The sequence below is a fragment of the Brienomyrus brachyistius genome, chromosome 22 (assembly GCF_023856365.1).
Source record: "Brienomyrus brachyistius isolate T26 chromosome 22, BBRACH_0.4, whole genome shotgun sequence".
Lineage (NCBI taxonomy): Eukaryota > Metazoa > Chordata > Actinopteri > Osteoglossiformes > Mormyridae > Brienomyrus > Brienomyrus brachyistius.
In genome coordinates this window covers 6,594,369-6,613,499 of record NC_064554.1, presented here as the reverse complement: position 1 = coordinate 6,613,499, position 19,131 = coordinate 6,594,369, and the positions used below count along the sequence as shown (strand labels likewise).

At 45.2% G+C, this 19,131-nt stretch overlaps 1 protein-coding gene and 1 long non-coding RNA gene across 3 annotated transcripts in view; one reads left to right on the top strand and one right to left on the bottom strand.

The window, feature by feature from the left end:
* LOC125718398 (uncharacterized) overlaps window positions 1-19,131 on the top strand; it is an 88,611-nt gene that overhangs the window by 41,154 nt on the left and 28,326 nt on the right. The gene's annotated exons all lie outside the window — the stretch shown is intronic.
* Window positions 1,818-18,939, bottom strand: parn (poly(A)-specific ribonuclease (deadenylation nuclease)). 2 transcript variants are annotated; one of them, XM_048992236.1, is made up of 26 exons: window positions 18,844-18,939; window positions 18,568-18,645; window positions 18,380-18,459; window positions 18,158-18,225; window positions 17,997-18,078; window positions 17,854-17,914; window positions 17,315-17,474; window positions 17,104-17,166; window positions 16,962-17,000; window positions 16,740-16,782; window positions 16,383-16,463; window positions 15,917-15,973; window positions 14,921-14,998; window positions 14,718-14,761; window positions 14,570-14,612; window positions 13,751-13,826; window positions 13,525-13,635; window positions 13,366-13,435; window positions 12,691-12,746; window positions 12,507-12,593; window positions 11,977-12,051; window positions 5,663-5,831; window positions 4,587-4,717; window positions 4,239-4,353; window positions 3,664-3,836; window positions 1,818-2,080 (listed from the first exon to the last, which is right to left on the bottom strand). In XM_048992236.1, exons 1-26 carry the CDS (start codon window positions 18,860-18,862, stop codon window positions 2,022-2,024), a joined length of 2,118 nt encoding a protein of 705 aa, XP_048848193.1. In that variant the 5' UTR covers window positions 18,863-18,939; the 3' UTR covers window positions 1,818-2,021. The 2 variants fall into 2 exon arrangements, with proteins under 2 accessions (XP_048848193.1, XP_048848194.1); XM_048992237.1 differs by having other exon boundaries at window positions 4,272-4,353.

Below are 19,131 nucleotides of genomic sequence, written 5' to 3'. Positions count from 1 at the left end.
CCCCCCTCCCATCAAACAGAAGAAGTGATAGCACTCAACGCCTATAGACTGGGCAGTTTGGAATAGGGGTGGGGGATTCAGCCTAGGGAAAAAAGCCAACTGACTTGGAAAGTTTGCTTCCCAAAACCGTGAGCGACACGCCAGCAGCAGAGGGTGAGGAATGCACACTTTCTGCTTACCCTGCAGATTGTGCTAACAATGTTCTATGAAATTGTTTGGATTGTCACAACCACCACTTAGATTCCAGGCCTGACCGAGATATCCCAGGGTCTCACATTCCAGTCGGAGCTCTTATTTCCTCGGATCTGATGGCTTCGAGGAGCCATTCCGAAAGGCAGGGCCGGCTTTCCTTCCGCCCCCTTCACCGGAGCTGTGCTCTGCTGCCTCCAGGACACACGAAAACAGCATTTCAAACCCCACCTCAGCCAAAACCTCTCGAGTGTTTGGCTCATGTTTCTAGCTTGCAGGAATCTTACAGAAAAATGTTCTGAGGCCAGAAAATGATTTGTTGTGTCTGAACCAATCAGATTGTAGAGGGAGGTGGGGCGAAGCAACTAGAGAAGGCAGGACCAAAACATCTGACTGGTTGGTGCTACATCCTCCAGGTGCTTAGACCCACCTCCTCTACAGTCCGATTTGTGTCTGAACCAATCATTTTCTGGCCTCAGGGTGTTTTACTTGCAGAAAAATGTTCTATGAGAAATTCTCGTGCCAGGGGTCCCCAGGAGGGCAAAGCCCTCAGGATTGGGCTTCAAGCTGGATCACATCAGCTTCATTAACTGCTGCCCACCTTCAGGTTAACAGTGCAGGAATAAGGCCTTATGAAATGGTTAGAAATCATTGCTAAGATAATTCTACTTGGATGTGCAATCAAATGAAATCATTTTGGAGGAATAAACACTTCAGTTCCCCTTGTGTCATTTTACCATTTAAACTTTAGCTGGGAAACCGACCACTATGGCAGCAAACGGCAGGGTGTGTTGACACACTGGCAACGAGACACATTGACATCTGAGATCCACCTCTGGAGCAAAACAGGACGGGATCCTACAGCCTCCCTCCATAAGGACACAACCTGCGAAGTGACCCCCTCTGATACAAGACGCATCACGTGAACTTCAACACACAGATGACAGTTGTGTTCTAAGAATCATTCTTTAATTTTTTTTTTAAACCCCCCCCCACCCCCAACCTAACATGGGGAGCCTTCAGTTTCCATGATACAAAAAGAAAATACCCACATTTTATCCAGTTAAGGAAAAAAGACATTAATACATGGGGTGGCAAATCTAATACAAGGACTGTGTTAATCAAAAAAAAAAAAACACAAACTACAAAAAAGGACAGAAATAAATGGCAGCTATATTTAGGGAATAAAAAAGGTCACTTTCCCTAGAGGAGATTACAATTGGCTAAAAACTGGGAGAAGTGGGGCTGAATCCATACACACATTTAAAAAGGAAATTCTAGCCAAATTTAAAATCTTACAGAAGCTGAATTCCACTTTACCCATGTTTACAATATTCACACTGCATCTTTTTAAACCCACACTTTTTTTTTCTCATTTTTTCGGGAAGTGCTTAAGCCAACGCCGGCATTGAGTTGGACTGCTAAGTGTGCAAGGTTAAAAAGTACAGTCCTGAGACACAGACACACACAGTGGATGTGAACAGTGCAGACTGAGTGATAACCCAGACACATGCATGCACACGCACGCACGCACACGGGAGTGTTAAACACTAGGTGATGAGGTCTACTCAGAACTGCAGGCCAGGGAAGGTCACATTCAAATATTAAATCACCGACAAGTCACACACACACAAAAATAATTCAAAACACATGATCCCCTTTGAAAGGAAGAGTGACGGACGAGTAGAAGTGGCGTTAGGGTGACACCCTTATGGCTTTTAAAGCTGGCTTTTTTTATGCATTTATTTATTTATTTATTTATTTTTATTGTGGGCGCTGCTGCCGAGAGCCTTCACCCCCCCCCCCCCCCCGGGCGCCCGGCAAGGGAGTGTCTACCAGACCTGTGGGACGTCAAACAGGGCTGAGGACGATGTTGTGGTCATCTCGGGAGCTATAGAGACACAAATGAGGGGGAAAAGCTTCACCACACGGCCCTACTGGGGCAAAGCACTGCATACGCTCAGGCGGAGCCAAAACCAGTAGCAGCAGAACTTCATGTGATACAGCAGTCAGCCCCAAGACATGACGAAATAATCATACACAGGGTCTGCAAATCTTTACTGTAAAGGATGTGAAGACCCTCCAAGTATCAAATAAAACTGATCGGGGGGGGGGTGTGACCGTAAACTCCCCCCACTGATGGCCAACTTAGGCAGCCAGATAGTAAGCTGGATGCAAAGCAGACAGTCACTTCCATAATGCTACTGTACAGCACAGTGCAAGGTATCCAAGAGACTGAAGAATCCCCATTGTCTAAAACGTTCTTAACCCTGCCTGGCAAACAGTCATGTAGTATGAGGAGAGAACTAGGACACTGAGAAGTTCGGCACATGAAAATGTCCCAATTTGTGTCGGTGGTCTGAGTGCAGCACTGCTGCACTCAGATGGGAAGAGAGACTAGACGCCATCGTTGCGGGTATTCCTGTTAGTGCGTCTCTAACACAGCATTCACACTGACAGGAGGGGGCCTGCCTGCCACCCTATTCATTTAGAGCCCTTCATTTCCAAGGTAGAGGCCTAGAGAGCACCGGCCACCGGGAATTTGGTTCCAGTTACGACAAGCATGCCAGGAAAAGCCATTTTAATACCAATGAGCACGTGAGCATTAAGTGTAGATCCCCATGACAGTAAAACGCTCACTTAAATCGTGGTGGCAGCCCCTCCAACGTTCACAGGTCAGGTTACTTTTCCACAGAGCAGGGGGTGTAAGGAGAACGGTTATATTTAGAGTGTCAGCAGAACTGTCTGTGCTGGAGATGGGAAGCTCTGGGGGGGGGGGGGTGGATTTCAAGTTTTTACCATGGAGCGGACAGGTCTAGTTGTCAGACTTTGGTTTTGTATCGTCTGGGGTGGGGCTGAAATCCTTGATAACTTTAGTGCAGAAGTTAGTCGCCAAGGAGACGGTATTACTCATAGCACAAGACAAATCCGTCCTTTTTCGCCTTATTTCATCATTAGCCACAAACATGTGTTTAAGAGCTCATCCCTGAGCTACAATCCCCCGTTTAAGTCTTTACACTTCTTACCAAGCTGCACACACCCTTCGGAGGGGTTATACACAGGAAGATCGCAAGGAAACCAGGCTTTGAAGATCAGCCCAATTCATCTCAACACCAGGGACCGCATCGTCTGAAGAACTTTAAAGGGGTTATGGGAGAGTCATGGAAACGGGGCTGTCACTATAAAACGGACGCACACATGGAACAGTTAGGTTAATCTTCCTCTGTGTGCATTCAGAACTCGGCAAAAACTGCTGACTAGTCTCAAACTTTAAACAGGATGGAACTCTAACAGAATCTCTTCCAGTAAACAGCCACCCAGAATTGGTGAACAAGCACCTTTATCATATCTGGGGCCCGGGAAATGAAATGAAGAAACGCCAAGTTCTCACATTGCAGTCAGATGTTGAGGGCTGGTTGCACAAGGCTAGGGCTGAGAGGCGGGCCGTACTGCGGCAGTGCATCGGCAGCTCACCTTGAACCTTCCTCTTGTGCTTGCGGCTCTTTCCTTGCGCGGCAGGGGCAGCAGGAGTCTCAGGCTGGGGCCGGGCACTGCCAGGGGCTTCGCCGTCATCCTCGGGCTCTTCCATGCCATCTGAAACCTGCTCTTCCAGGATGGGGCTCATGTTTCTCCTCTCCGCCGGAGTCCTGCAAGGAATCACAGCACAGGAGATGGGACCAGCAACACAGGCACTTCAGCTTTGGAGCACGACGACCTCTGGCCACATCAAAAAGCCACTGGTTTCAGAACCAGCACACTTTGGTTGTAAAAGTTAGCACAGTGAGAATTCAAACCAGTCATTCGTGGTGAGGGGTCTCAAAGAAATCCCAAGACTGAATTTCTGTTAAATACCCTGCAGACCTCTAAGCTTTATCCCCATCTAGGAAATAAATGTTAACCTTGCGCAGCAGCGCAAGTACCGACGAAAGCACAATTTAAGGAAACGTCAGGGTAAGCTTTGCATTGCACCAAAGAAAAGGGAAAAATGATCAGTTTAACACTAGAATTGAGAGCCACGGTAGGAAGTCTGCCAGAGGTACATTAGTTACCACGCTGCCCGGGGGGGGAGGGAGTCAACATACTGCGATGAGAGCCAGCTGTCTTCAGGCTCGCCTCCATACTCCTGGACACTCATACCCTCCGCACTCCTGTTCCCAGCAGAGGCTACCGGATGACATGCAACTGAATCAGGATTTGAAACAATTTGTTCCCGAATTCCCCGCAGGTTATAACCCACCTCCCACACTAAGCTTCGAGTCAGGGGATCATGATTCTCAAACAAACCAGTATTGTGTATAATTTACCCAGCCAGTCAAGTCTGATCCACACAAGATTGTCATCGTTACAAATGCTGTGGAAATCCTTTATTTAAATGACATCGGATAAGTTTCACACACCGTCGATCCTGAGCTTTTTGCTCTGGCCTTTGTTACTGTACGATTGATTCCAAGTGCCAATGTCACTCTCAGCGTCTTCAGATCCCTGTTCCTCTTGGATGGGGCTGATGCCCCTTTTGCCAGGGAAGGTTCTGGAACACAAAGATCAAAAATCTTTATAGACGAGAGCTCAAGGGAAAGCATAAGCAGCATAAAATGCTCTAAAACAGATTAGGCGATTACTGTAATAGGACAAACTGAAAATGAGATTGCGTGAGTACAAGGCAGCACTGGTTGGTTGAGACCTCTAACGTTGGGGGTTAAAAGTCCGTCTCTGCTCAGAGTGTGGAGTTTCCATGTTCCTCCAGGTACTCTAGCCTACCCCCGTAGTCCAAAAATGCAACATGGCTTTGCTAAATTTCCCACAGTGCATGATTAAGTGTCCCGTAACAGGCCGCCATGCAAAGAGTACCCCACACTGCATGGGATAGTCTCGAGGCTCCCCCACAACACTGAAAAGAATTACTGGTTGGAAGATGGTGATATCTATCCATCCATCTAATGGTTTAGAGAACCTGCCAAGAGAACCACAAAAAAAGAACCCAGATGTGGGTTGTTGGGGAACACATTATCCGAAGAATCCAATTCTCAAATGTACTACAGAGTTTAGGGGTGCTAGACTTATTATGGTTAGACCTGTTCATTGATTTGCTAGATTACAACCAGTCGTTCCTTCAGCCAATGTTCCACAAATAACCAAAAACTACAATCTAGCTAAAGCTTTAAGAAGCTTAAAGCCATTACTGTTTAAAACATAAAATTCTAAAACATCATCCTTCACTATATACTCATGCACCAGAAGATCAAAGACAGAATGCAGACAAATATGCCGAAGGTGTAAGACAGCGGTTCCCAACCCAGTCCTCTGGGATCCACAGACAGTCCAAGTTTTTGCTCCCTCCCAGTTCCTGGTAGAGGGAGCAAAAATGTGGACCGTCTGGGGATCCTCAAGGACCAGCTTGGGGAACATTGGACGGGGGGACCCATAAGAGAGTCTCTAGAACATAACACGCATGTACCTTAGAGGGCGCCCTTACTTGTTGTTGCTGTATCCATAGCTGGAAACCGCAGGGGACGTGCTGTAGGGAGACTTGGTCCATCCACCTTCAGTCCATCTCCTACAGGTCTGCTTGTCCTGCCTGTTCTCCATGTACTCGGCATAGGTCTGGATACGGTAGCTTTCAGCATAGCGGCTGGTGTTTACCGCTGCAAAGTGGCAGAGGGAAGATACAGCTGTTTGATGCCCAACCTGGTCCAACAGTGTAGACTGACAACATAGATGTTCCAGAAGTTGAAATGCCTTAAAAAGCAGCTACATTTTGCTGTACAACTCACGTTTCACTATTAATCCGACATACTGGCGATTCATTTTTTTTTTTCAGGGTTGTCAGGGTGGGGCCATAATTGCAAGCAGACAGAGAATGGCCGCTTCCAAAAACTGTTTTATGGACATCTTTCCAGCTCATACACAGCTCTGCAGCACATCTGAAAACCTGGCTGACACATGCTTAACACCCCTCCCATCCTAAACTCAATTAGCCACAGTAGTCTTGAGATGCAGCCAAGGTTTGGCTAGATGTAGCAAACAGGCATCAACTAAGGGGGGGGAAACATCAGGAACCACAAAAGGAACCTGCAAAGGCCAACCTGAGACAGAGGCTATACCTCTGCTGACAAGGCAACTCAAGCAATCCTGGACCACCTAGCAGATCACTGAACATACCAATTAAGCAGACCATGAAAAAGGGGGCTACTGCCCCCCCCCCCCCAAAATCAAAATTGTTCACTGTCACTGGCCACAGTATCACTGCCACAAGCTTAAGCTGCCTCTGGAGCCATTCACAACATATTCTGGAAACAGGGGTTCAGGCATACACGATCCTACAACATCTGCTTTCCATTAGGACCAGAACTGGACCACAGCCTGCCATTGGGCCAGCAAGTCTTCCGTGTGACTCAGCTGTTCGGGAGGCCACAGGGATTCCCCTGGCTCGCATTCCCCCAGTGGCAGGGGGGGCAGACCCATAGCACCAAGGTCATGATACCAGGCCTAGACGCACAGATGTGCTTTTGCTAGCCGCCGGAAGGCAGCCAGCACCAGCGGCATTCTGCTCAAAAGGACCCAGTCAGGAAAATCAGGCCGGATGAGTGTGAATGGAGGCGAACACCGACTTTGTGGGGGTGGGGGAGGGGGGGGGTGAGTCACTCAAAGCAGACTAAAGGCATGCAGTTAAAATTTACAACAAAAAAAAAAGGCATTTCTACACACAGACTCAAGACTGAATGCAAGCCCAGAAGTGGATTATCAAGAGCCTGCAGGGTAAGGTAAATGGGACACTTCTACTAGCATTTTGTAGTAGTATAGCTGCACAAAAGTTAGCATCACCCTATAAATAAATCTGCACTAGACTTCCATTCATTTTCTGTTGCTGCTTGGTCCAAGACTCCCATAACCCAGCATTATACTTTATAGATTTCAATTCTATACAAGTCTGTATGCTCACAGCCAGCAGCCAGATGCACATATTTATTGCTGAAATGAGTCAGTGGTACTAAAGGTCTTTTACACAGTAGTGAGCCAATCACCTCTCAGTTACAGCAAAAAAAGGTTGACAAGCATTCACGACTTTGGTTCTGCTTGTCATCCCACGCAAGCTGCACTCAAAACTACACCAAGTCAGCACCTCTTTGGTCACAACCAGAACCTGCCTGCTCTTCTCAAAGTAACTACATCAAAAGCCTTAATGGGAGACAAATGCAGTTAAGCATGGAGGCAGGGAATGAGCACATACTGTCACCAAGACGACAGGACGCCCAACAAGAGTCGAGTTCTTAAAGGTGAGCATGATGCCTATTGTTTATGGGGTGAACGATGCACTGTAGGAACAGTGTCACACCTTGACTTTGCACTACCCAAAATGACGACCCTAGAAAGCTGGGACACAGGCTACTTGCAGTCTCGAGGGCCAAGGACAGGGGCTTGATCAATAAGCCGCCTCCACCAAAAAGTAGGATCTACACTTCAAACATTTTTCCCCAAAGATGTCGCATTCCTCATTCCGTCGATGGACATTATGTTCATGAATCCCAAGCGAAACAGATGGACTAAAAGTATCAGATTCCAACTCGTTCCTCACGGCACACGAGCAGGACCTTTTAAAAGCTTGTTGAGGCAAAACCCAAATCCAACTTGTATCGTCTACTTTTAGAGAACTAAATTAGGAGAACCCAACTAGAATAATGTGCAGCCAACCAAAACCTGCTCATGCGTTTTATAATAAGGAACCTGGCTCACAGACTGAAAACCATTTCTTTTGAAAGATTCTGAACTTTCAAGCGACCTTACACAGGCACTTCGAGCTATTCCTTAAACTGGAAACTCGACAGCCAACTGGATTATGGTGGCAGGCATGTCTTATGGCAAAATGATTATTAGTGTTGGTGACCATGGTGCAATAAGGTCACAACTACACTGTCATCTACAACCACAGGGTCTCTGATGCTGGCTTTGTCAACTGTGTACAATACGCAGTCAAGGAATAGAGTGTCCCGTGAACATTTCAATTCTCACCACTTTAGTTACCCGCCATCCCACCCCTCTGCCCATTTACCAGGAGAAAGTCGAAACACGTCACTAATTATTGGGGAACAGAGTTACCATGTCTTGTACATCCTACGCTACAAAAAAGGGCATCTCATCAACAGCCAACACACTGAAAAAGGCATCCCATTTGTTTTTGAAGGATATTCGGTAAGGATGCATATCGGATTGGTATCGTCACCGATCCCCACATAATTTGACAGATCAGGTATTGGCTGTGTGTGACCGATCCACATCCGATACTTTCGTTTTTGGCAGTCCCTAAAAAGATAGATTTAACACGAAATGGGAGCTATGTGAACAATCGCACTACAGCTCTCATTTTATATGCGTTTTTTTTTTTTGTGGCATTCAAGATGAACACTAATGCTGCCACTCCGTGTTTTTGCTACTCACTCGGAGGGTGTGAGCGGAATAACTTCCGCCCGCTGTGACATGCACATACCCTCCGCAATATGAGGAGCACAAGAACATCAGCTAAGGTGATGATCTTGAAGCAATTAATGCTTTTAACAGCAACTAGTAGCACAGCGATTTGCAATCTTTGTAAAAAAAAAAAAAAGGTTGAGAGGTGGGAGTAGCATTTAGTGGAAAATCCCAATAAACAAAAGCACATGCGACTGAGAGACAAAAAGAAAAAAAAAAAAAAGCAATGAATAATTTGGGAGTCGCTGGCTTGTACTATTTTGTGTGCACACTGCAGCTTTATACAGGGGTGGCTACTATCGCTATGAAGTGTAAGTGACGGTGTTGCCAGTGGGAGAATGCTTTAAATGCTCCACAAGTTTTCACCATGTGTCTATATCCCTGGAAGACATTCCAATTGAACTGTAAAATGCCTTAAAATGTACAAACGATGTGGAATAGTACGTTACGCACGTTTCTAGTACCCTAATTAAGGACTTTTTAGCATGCATCCCCAACCCACCGCCCCCCCCCCCCCATCTGCATTTACTAGTTTAATATATATATATATATATATATATATATATATTTTTTTTTTTTTAAGTATACGTGTATTGCATTAAAAAAAAAAGGCAAAAAGCCCATTAAATCGGCATCGATATCAGTTGTGTATTGGAACCGGAGCTGAAAATGTCTAATCAGCCAATCCCTAGGATTCAGTTTAGACAAACAACCAAGGTAGCCAAATGAAATGTGAAAAAACAGAAAGGCGTAAAAGTAGCGAGTCCCCCCCCCCCACCAGATGTGAGAATAATGCTACATAGCCATCAGATCCAATCTTCTCTTTCAAACGTTACCAGGCCTTAAGGCCATCACAACGACTCATTGGCAGTAGTGTGGGAAATCGGGCAGGGAGAGGGGGATAAGGAGCACAACTGTATGTCAACAGTACAACCAAAGAGACACACACTGCTGCAGCGTCTGACCACGTGTCCTGTACAGATATTTGCAACATTTCTCTATTTTGCATTAAACTGGTCAGCTTGTTTAGGTTGAAGCCAATGTAATCATTAAGTTCCAGTTATCAATGAATGACACCCATCAACTCCAACAGATCTTGCGAAGCAGCAGACACCTGAAGACCAGAAACACTAATTGCTTGCGTGTGTTTATGATTTACACTTATTTTTGCTTGGCTGAGGGGGAGCAGCCATTTTGGGGGCCTAAAGATCAGACGCTGTCACTTTAAGCCATTAAATGCTAGTTATCATAAGAGCCTTCTGTAGAGCCTGATATTAGCAATCACAAAATTTATACCAGACAACTACTCACTCGATGCCAGACTTCAGTTTACCGAATTTCCCCTCTCATGCAGCAAATAAAAATTTAGAAAAATATAGTCAAACACAAGAAGGTACTTTCTTTGCAGGATTTAGTCATTTCTATTGGTTTTCTATGACAATTAGCAAACAATGAATTCCACTCTATACTCCGAGGAGAGGCCCAGGTTTGTACCGAGTCACCCAAAGACACAACTGACAAGAATGAAGAGCTGCTACAATTCATGAGAAAAGTTCCTACAGAAAAGTGGTCATAACTAAATGCTGGCAGAGGAGTCCCACCCAAAGCGTTGCATGTCCACAGGCCAATAAAGCAAATGACGATGAACCCAACACCACCAGAAACAGGACTGCTGAAGACTTCCAAAGCTCCTCAGTACAATTGTGTCTGTGAATTTAGGGCACGCCCCAGATCCATGCCACGATTCGGGTCAACTTGGGCAGCAGCAGAGACACTCCACTGAAGGCATTCTTTAGGGGGTCGGGCACAATTTACTCTTATCCAGTTTAGGACAGTATGCGGCATTGGATACAAGTAATGCAACTGAATGCTTATACAGCAGACCTGTATATACATACATTAATGCATCTAGTGAACAAAATCAGGAGTTTATCCATTCTAAACCTGGCAGAAACCAAGCGCAGCTGGCAAGGATCACAAAGGACAATGAGAATTCCATGACTGTTTAATTAGATTAGAGTCATCATTGCAAAGCCAAAGAAAGCCACAGTGAACAGGCCCAGAAACAGACCCAAACACAGAACAGTCATTTGTATAGCTAGTGGTGATGGCATTGCCATGAGAACCACATTATAATAATTATAGGGACATCACGCTACACAGCATACATATATTACGACAAGGCAGGTGGAGAATCAACCAGCCCTGTCCCTTCTACACTTTCAGACAGCCAAGTCTTGGAATTTCACAACAGAAACTAATATAAAATATGGCATCTAACACTGCAAAACAAGGTGTGGCTGCAACTCCTAGTCAGACAGAGCCAAGAACCCTCCCACAAGAGATGTGAAAACAGAAAAGCCAACCCCCTAAAGGGAGTTGAAAATTAGCTGTGAGCTTGACACCACCTACAGGAGGAAGCCTGTCACTACCACAAGTCTACCCCAGTGACCACACAGAGGGCCAAACCTAAATAAGTGCTCATTATGTGCATTCCAGAGTCTTGTATAAACCTTCTCGGGGATATTCTGAGCAGTGTTGGAAAGTGGGGGGCGGGGGGTGAAGCCGCTTCCGCATGACCTACTCCAAGTAACTCCTGCCAGCACCCAGGTAAACTCAACGAGCCAGGAACTATTAAGTTCTGTTGACCTCACTGTTGAGCAATGGGGGGGGTTGTTGGTACAGGCAGAGTACCACACCACAGAACTGGAACCATGCCCCACCAAGCTTCCGTATCAAGTGTCCAGAAGCAGAACCAGTCTCCTTTTATAAGCATGCGGAGGTCTGCAGATGTTTATAGTGCTGGCATCCCAGAATACTCAGCATTCCCCAGTATACCCAGAACCAGTGCTGCAGGGCACCTTCTACAGGCCACAACCAGTCTTTGCACCCGAGATATTGAGCAGCTACAGCTGTACAGAATGGTCCTTCCTGAGTTTATAGGGTTTGAGGAATTTTAATGGACTATTCCAAGAAAGCAGAACTGCCCTCACTGAGGCTACCTCGTACTTAGACATGGTTGGGTTGTTGAAATGTACCAGAACGATAACGGGGACAAAAGGTTGGATCACACCTAGGGCAACGGTAGATTATTTTTTATTTTTTTATTTTTTTTAACACAGCTCCCTTTGTCACAGAAATAACATTTGCACACTGGATAATTTAATAAGCAGCCGGAAAATTCTACCGAAGACAATTCTGTCAAGGTTAATAAACACTAAGGGTCAAATGCAAAATGGATGTTTAATGCAAGGAAGGACTCAATGAATTTCCAAGCCGAAAAAGATTGAGCATGTAAATAAAGGAAGCAGAGTAAGAACTTACCGATCTGTACCTGGTCAGTCTGACTTAGACACACAAATGCAGAGGTATCATCTATCCAGGAAACCTGGATATTACCTAGAAACAGGCAAGACACAAAGAAACCAATAAATTGTGGGAGACTGCATACAGCAGACTACCCATCCTGGAGATGCCATCATAGAGAACAGGCCCAATTCCAGAAGGCTATTTCACAAGCAATTACTGAAGAAAACACAACTTACACAAACAGCGGTAGACTACCGTGATCCTGGAGTGCCGGTATCCAGCAGGTTTTCTATCCTACCTGATGAGTTACTATCTGCCTGAGATCAGATGTGGTTCAGAGAAAACCTGCTCGATACTGGCACTCCAGGACGAGGACTGCTTACACAAACTAAACTTTGGGCTCAAGAATAAGGCAAGTGTCCCCAATCTTTGTCAGACAGAGAGAGACACAGACAGACCTCCGTCTACACTTGAAGTGGTCAATCTATATCCATCATCAAGGCCTGGGAGGGGGCACAGAAAACCACATTCAAATACACACCCACCAAAAGCACTGAAGAGTTGATACAGATCACTAGTCTTCCATTCCTTGGGGAAGGTGACGTAGAGGACATGGTCCCGTTTGGGCTGCACTGCAGGAGAAGAGGCACCTGAGCTGCTGCCCGCAGAAACCTCGGCCCAGTTTACAGTCACAGTGTATTTGGGTCTGGCGGACGAGGCTGTACTCACAGTCTGGCCCACTGATGTTGAGATATGGGATGTCAATAATCCTCATGAGATAGAGCCTGCAAAGAGCACAAGTATGGGATTTTGCATCAAATTCCACCTTGAGAAACTGCAAAACGTCCAATTAGCCATACATGTACAGAACACCCGTCACTCGATTTTTTTTTCCCCCTTTGTTGACAAGGTAAGAAAACGTTTTGATCATACTGGTGACACCAGCAGCCATTATGAGCCGCCGGTCATCTCCAAGCAGGGATCAAAGGTCGTTTAAGCCGGCACCCTAATTTTTGGGCAGCCCCGCAACTTGAACACGTCATTTCACAAATGTAAACAGTTCCAGCGAATTGTTTCCAAGTCAACATTGCCGAAACTCTCAGAAGATCTCAGCTCACGGCTGGTTGAAACCGGATGTGTAGGCGGGTCAAAGAGCAAAGCCTGTTAAAAATCAACCGATTATTTCTGCGCCAAAAATGTTACAATTATTGTAAGGCTAGGATCCCATACATTGTACTTGACTGAAAATACTATCAAAACTGAGGACATTAGCAAAACACTACTGGCTACACCTCATTAAAATTTGCCATGTTAAAGAAAACAATAAAACTTCACTGTGCCCATTTATGAAGTTACAAACAGCAAGGGTGCATCTATACAGCAACAATATGCTGATTTACTTACTTGTTAAAAAATGGTTCAATGAGCTTGGACCTGGCAGAAATATGAGGTCTGGGAGGTGTGAGAAAGGTTCCTGGGGGGGGGGGAGGGGGGGTGGAATGGTCAAGAGACAGGTTTTCAAAGCACTACGAAAATGCCACATACGGGAAGACAGCTAAATACCCAAAAAGTTGGCCATGGAGATGAAGCAGAGGCCAGTGATGTAGGCGTCGTATCCAGCTTCGTGGAGCTGCTCGCTGGCTGTGTCGTAGCGCGGGAAGCCCTCTGCACTCTCTGCGATTGGCATGGAGACAGGTAAGGACGATGCTATGACATCTGTACTGCAGGAGACCGTGACACACACCAGCCCATACCCTCATGTTAAACTCCAACAGCAAGCTGAACATACCGACTTTAAGGGGCTTGAAAGGACTCTCTTTCAGCTGCTTCTCCAGCTCTGCTAGAGACGTGTTCGTGATGAGTTCCTTGTGAGGAAACACCGCAACAGAATTATGGGAAATATGGGAAAGCACACCCCCGATTAACCGCAACAAAACCAACACTCAATACTCAGAACCCCTCACCCCCAGTATTCATCTACGATTCAGTGACTAGGCACCATTATCCTTCTACATCAGCACACATCCCTAAGCTAATGTCCCCATCTAGTGGCATGTAAGCTTGCCACCTCAACGACCAGAGACTAACAACTGCACTTGAAATCAGCACACTAAAGGTTATTTTAGCCCCTAGTAAAAAACATGCAACTTCATTTAAAGGCAATTCCAATTCAATTCTAATATACAGAAACCACTAGGGAACCCAGGTATGTTTGAGAGACCAGTTTATTATAAAATAAATCAAAACCCTATGAAATGTGGAAATACAGATTAAAAATGAGGTCGGTGAAAATCAGGCCATCACAAAACCCAGGCAGTTTATAAAGGTGGGCAATGAAATCTCGGTCAAGTGTGTCAAGTTTCTAAACACTAAATATCTGCTTGGGAGATTTAACATTTAATTCCATGGTTAAAAACACAGGTCGAGTGCCGTCTCGGGCGTTTGGTGATGACCGGCAAGGGATATCCAATTCAAATGAGTAAAAGCCATCAGGCATCGAAAGGAAAGCTCTGGAGCCTTCAGCGCAAAGGCGAGGTTGGACCAAGATGTCCAGGTAATGTTTCAGCAGCGCCAAAAGAATCCCTTATCCAAACAGAGAGAGCTTTACCTTAAATGGCTGTGTGGACGCCATGAGCTTCGTGTCCAGCAGCCTAGGAAAGTATCACAATAAAATTTGGCATTGTGAATGCAGACATAAATAGACAGGAAGGAGAACAAGCAGGCGGCTGCATGGGGGGGGGGGGGCTCATACTTACCTGGGAAAGACGCACATGGTGACCTCCTTGAAGTCAATCAACTCCTGAAAACACCACAAGTCTCAATTCCGGCTTGCCGTACAAATAGCGCAGTGATCCACTGCGGCAAGGCATCACCATTCCATTCCAAAGGAAAACTGCCCCCCCCTCCTTTACCACCCCGCCCCCCCACATTGCTAGACGCTGAGAGGGCAGCTTCTCACCTCAGGCAGGGGGCAGTAAAACTGGTGAATGGTGTGCATGACATCCAACAACATGTTGTGCCCGATGACCAGTTTGCCCTGCAAGGGATACACATCACCATCACTAATGTGACAAGTTCTGTGCAGCATGGAACCAGGACCAATCACATTGGCCAAGACACTCCCAAGTGACCAATGTATTCCAAGGGACACAATATATTCGGCAGAAAAACGGCCATTGCTCTGTGGAGACTCAAAGTAGGGGTGCGAAATATGACGATATATTGCGATTGATTAAAATGTCTCCATAATCTTCCTTTACAAGGATCTTTATTGTGATACTTTGTGCGCGAGTTGCAGTTCTATGGCTCATACATGCATCTAAAAATGTATTCTGTCAGTCAAATCCATTTCAACACACCAATTAACCTACAACAGTAGGGAGCCTTTGACTTCCTCCTCTCCTTTTCGCGCCCTCAACCCAACATGCAACTCATTCCCTATTTGGAAATGTAACGAGATGGAGGAGCTGGTCCCCAAGACACATTTAGCATCGGTAATATGGAATTTGTTTGGATATTCCCAAACTGGCACAGCACGAAGTGCTTCGCAAAGCTTGCAAAGGGAAGGTTTGCAAGTCAGACGGCAACACAAGAAACCTTTAACCACCAAAAGAAAAATATCCGAAAGAGTTTAATCCCCCTATTTTAAAAAAAAAAAAAAAAAAAAAAAAAAGTTTGGTTTTACTGTTCAGTAATTTGACATCATGATATGACCATGATTCTGCCTGCAGGGGGGGGGTAACCCAGGGATATGTTTTTGCCATATTGCCTACACAACTTAAGGGCAGAAGACAGACAAATTTAACAAACAAAAAAGCAGCAAGAAGATCAGTTGGTTGGTTACCCAAGTTCCATCCCACAAGATATGAGTGTTAAAGCAAGTCACCCTTTGCCTGAAAAACTGATATCCATAGTGTATTAGTATAGCTGTAAAAAGCAAAAAAAGTCAACTTACAGCTTTTGAAATGGCATGAATGACTCTGGAAAAGCCAACAGCATCATTGAGCTCTGCCTGCAAAGAGAAAACCCATTAGACCCTCCAAGAGCAGCAGAATTGAACACGATCGCTGCTCATCACAGCAAACAGCTCATATTGTTTCCGCAAGAGATAAAAACCACATTTCTAATTTAGTCTTCCTGCCATGAGAATCACAGCTGGCAGGTTGATGCACAGCTGTTTTTCCAGTTCCCAATGCTACACTGATATTCAATGAAAACACATGCCCAACCAAAAAAAAAAAAAAAAAAAAAAAAAAAAAAAAAAAAAAAAAAAAAAAGGAACTTGTAGGACTTGGTAAACAGGATCTCCTTTTGGGCATTAGGCCCTTAACAGGCAAGCCTTCACATACAAAACAGAAGTGGGGATAAAGGCTGCGTTTTTCTACAAGGTGAACACACGGCAAAACAAGGACATTTTGCACCTGCTCCTTCTCCTGCTTCTCCTGCTCTCGCCTCCTCCTTTCTTCATCATCCACCTTGCTGATCAGGATGTAGCGCTCTTTCTGAAACAGCCATGACAAAAAGGTTTCGCAGCTCAGTGAAAATAAGCCAGAAGACGACCATCTCCTTCCCTGCCGAGGGGGGGGAGACGAAAGCCACTGCAAGTGAAACCAGCAGGATGACAGGAATAAGATCCAATAGTTCAATGTCACAGAAAAGAGTAAAGACAAACACTACGAAGATCACAAACAGAAGGGAAATGGACCACAGTTCTGGCTCCACACCATTTCACTCAAACTCAACATCATGTTTTGACGAAATGAGCCCTACTATCATACCTTCTCATTTTCCAAAGTTTCCACATGAAGACCTTTAGGGTACCTGATGAGGCACAAAAGTTATATGCAGCGAATCACACATACCTATATAATGGAAAATACACCCCATTACATTCTGATCTGAAGATCCCTTCTCTACACAATACAAACTTTCAATATGAAAGTTTATTAAGCAGTTAGAAAAAGGGGCAAAGCAGAGAAGTCTTTTCAAGACAGACTTACTTCCAGTTCAATGTCTGGTAGATCAGCTTCCTCTGAAAGCTACAGGATATAAAGCATTATTCATAAATGCTGAGACGCTTCAGGCAAATTAGTTAAAATAGAAAAGGTGGGGGGGGAAGGGGGGGGGGGGGGGGGGACTCACCCTGTGCAAGGCTCCAGATGGACGCTTTTATCAGTGCCCTTTAGAAGACCCTCCACTTTCTCACTGCAATGTTTATCGCAAAACAATCAAAATGAATAAACACAAATTGTGTCACCCACCTATGACATGTTTGACATCAACAGTTGTTAATTAGCTTCAGGAACTTAGCCCACAGACACTGAATACAGGTAAGTAAACCTTGGTTGCTTACACCACTTTGTTGACAAAATCCTTCTGTTCATCTGGCACATTGATAGGCCCTTTACAGGAACTGGGAGAAATGAAGGACTGGGATCCGTTGGCCTGAGAGCGCCGCTCCTCAAACTGCTCCCGCAGCTGACTCTCTTCCTCCTGATTCAGGTATGGAATTCCTGTAAATAAAAAAATCTCATTTAAACCCAAAACAGGAAAAATGGCAACTGTGGCTAATCTCTAGCTCGTTAGGTAGAAAAATGAATGGCAGAATAATCATGTCCTTGCAGGATCCTTGAGTACGGTCCTTACCCCCAACTGCTCTAGGGGTGCTGATGCTCGCCGACCCTGCTCAGTTATCTAAGGTTCCAGGGGCGCCGCTAAGGGGGGGAAAGTTGGGACAATTCTAAGGGCCCACGCCCTTTAGGGGCCCCCAGAGATCTGAATGGGTGTGGTAGGGGGGCCCAACCTCATATTTTGTCATAGGGCCCAAAATTGCTAGCGGCGCCCCTGTAAGGTTCTCTCACTGGTGCAAATGTAAAAGGCAATAAAGCTTACCATTGCAAAACACTTTGTTGAAGTCGAATCCTTGATTGGCTAAAAAATCTATACTGGAACTCTGAAATGACAAAGAAAACTATTCAACATAAAAATTTGAAAGCTGGCACGCCACATGACACAGGCAGGTCAGGTGTAATTACCTGACAGACAAATTTGATGTCAGGGGAATTTCTGCTGAAAGGTTTTGGAAATATATAAAAGTTGAACGACTTCGTGCGATACCTAAGGACACAGGACAGATCAAAGACTCAGGACATATTTAACAGAAATCAGAATCTCAAACAATTTAAGGAACACTCACTTAGACTCTGATTGGTCATATTTAAACGTGCAGAGGCCAAACTGAAAAAGCAGGAAGTCCATGGAATGCTTCGTGAGGAGAAAAGGAAACCGTTAGGTGCAAACAAGCAGCTTAACACATACAGTAATAAAGATGTGTGGAAATTGGGAAACAACTCTAAGCAATCTCAAGTCATGATACCAAATGTATGTAAACCGGGCGTGATTTTTTTTTTTATTTTACCTTTTTCAGCTTCTGATAGCGTTCTTCTGGGGTATCCAAACCGTTCGTTAAAGAACTAACGGATGGTCCATCGCTTATACCTTAAAGGATGAGCATTTCAGTGAACTTGAAACGATGCACCAAAACATTGCAAACGATGCCATTCGACAATGGCTTGGCGTGACGGTAGCAACGAGCAGAAAATTTACCAGAAAATTCGCCGTCAATGGCGAGAAAATCAGCTTCTTCTATTGCGCTGTAAATGGTGTTTAAATTCTCTTTAAAATCTGTAATGAAATGTCAAATTACGACAGAAAAGACATTTTGGCAGCGCAGTGCAAGCACTGTCGTGCGTGACATTCCTGCATTCATGGAGCACACTAAAAGAAGACTTCAAATTACTCGAGCGAAACATGTCCCGCACGCATAAAAATACACGCAACAGCTCGTCGGGCAGAAAAAGTTCATGAAAAAAAATCGCTTACTCTTCCTCGTCACCTCCATCCCTGCAGACCTGCAAACAAAATACCGGCAGCTTCAGCAGCTCGGTTCGTCAGAAGCGCTTTAACCTTTTTGGAGGATCACTTCCGGAGCACGCTGACCGACCACGTGGTCTACTCTGAAAGCGAAAGCGGTCACGTGACAGCTTGGGTTGCCGGGGAAGCCGAACGCTGGCCAGGAAATCATGTACAGTGCAATGATAATACAGTGTGACTGATTTCCTGAGTACCTGCATTCAATCAGTATTTAATTAATTTCATAATATTTATGCT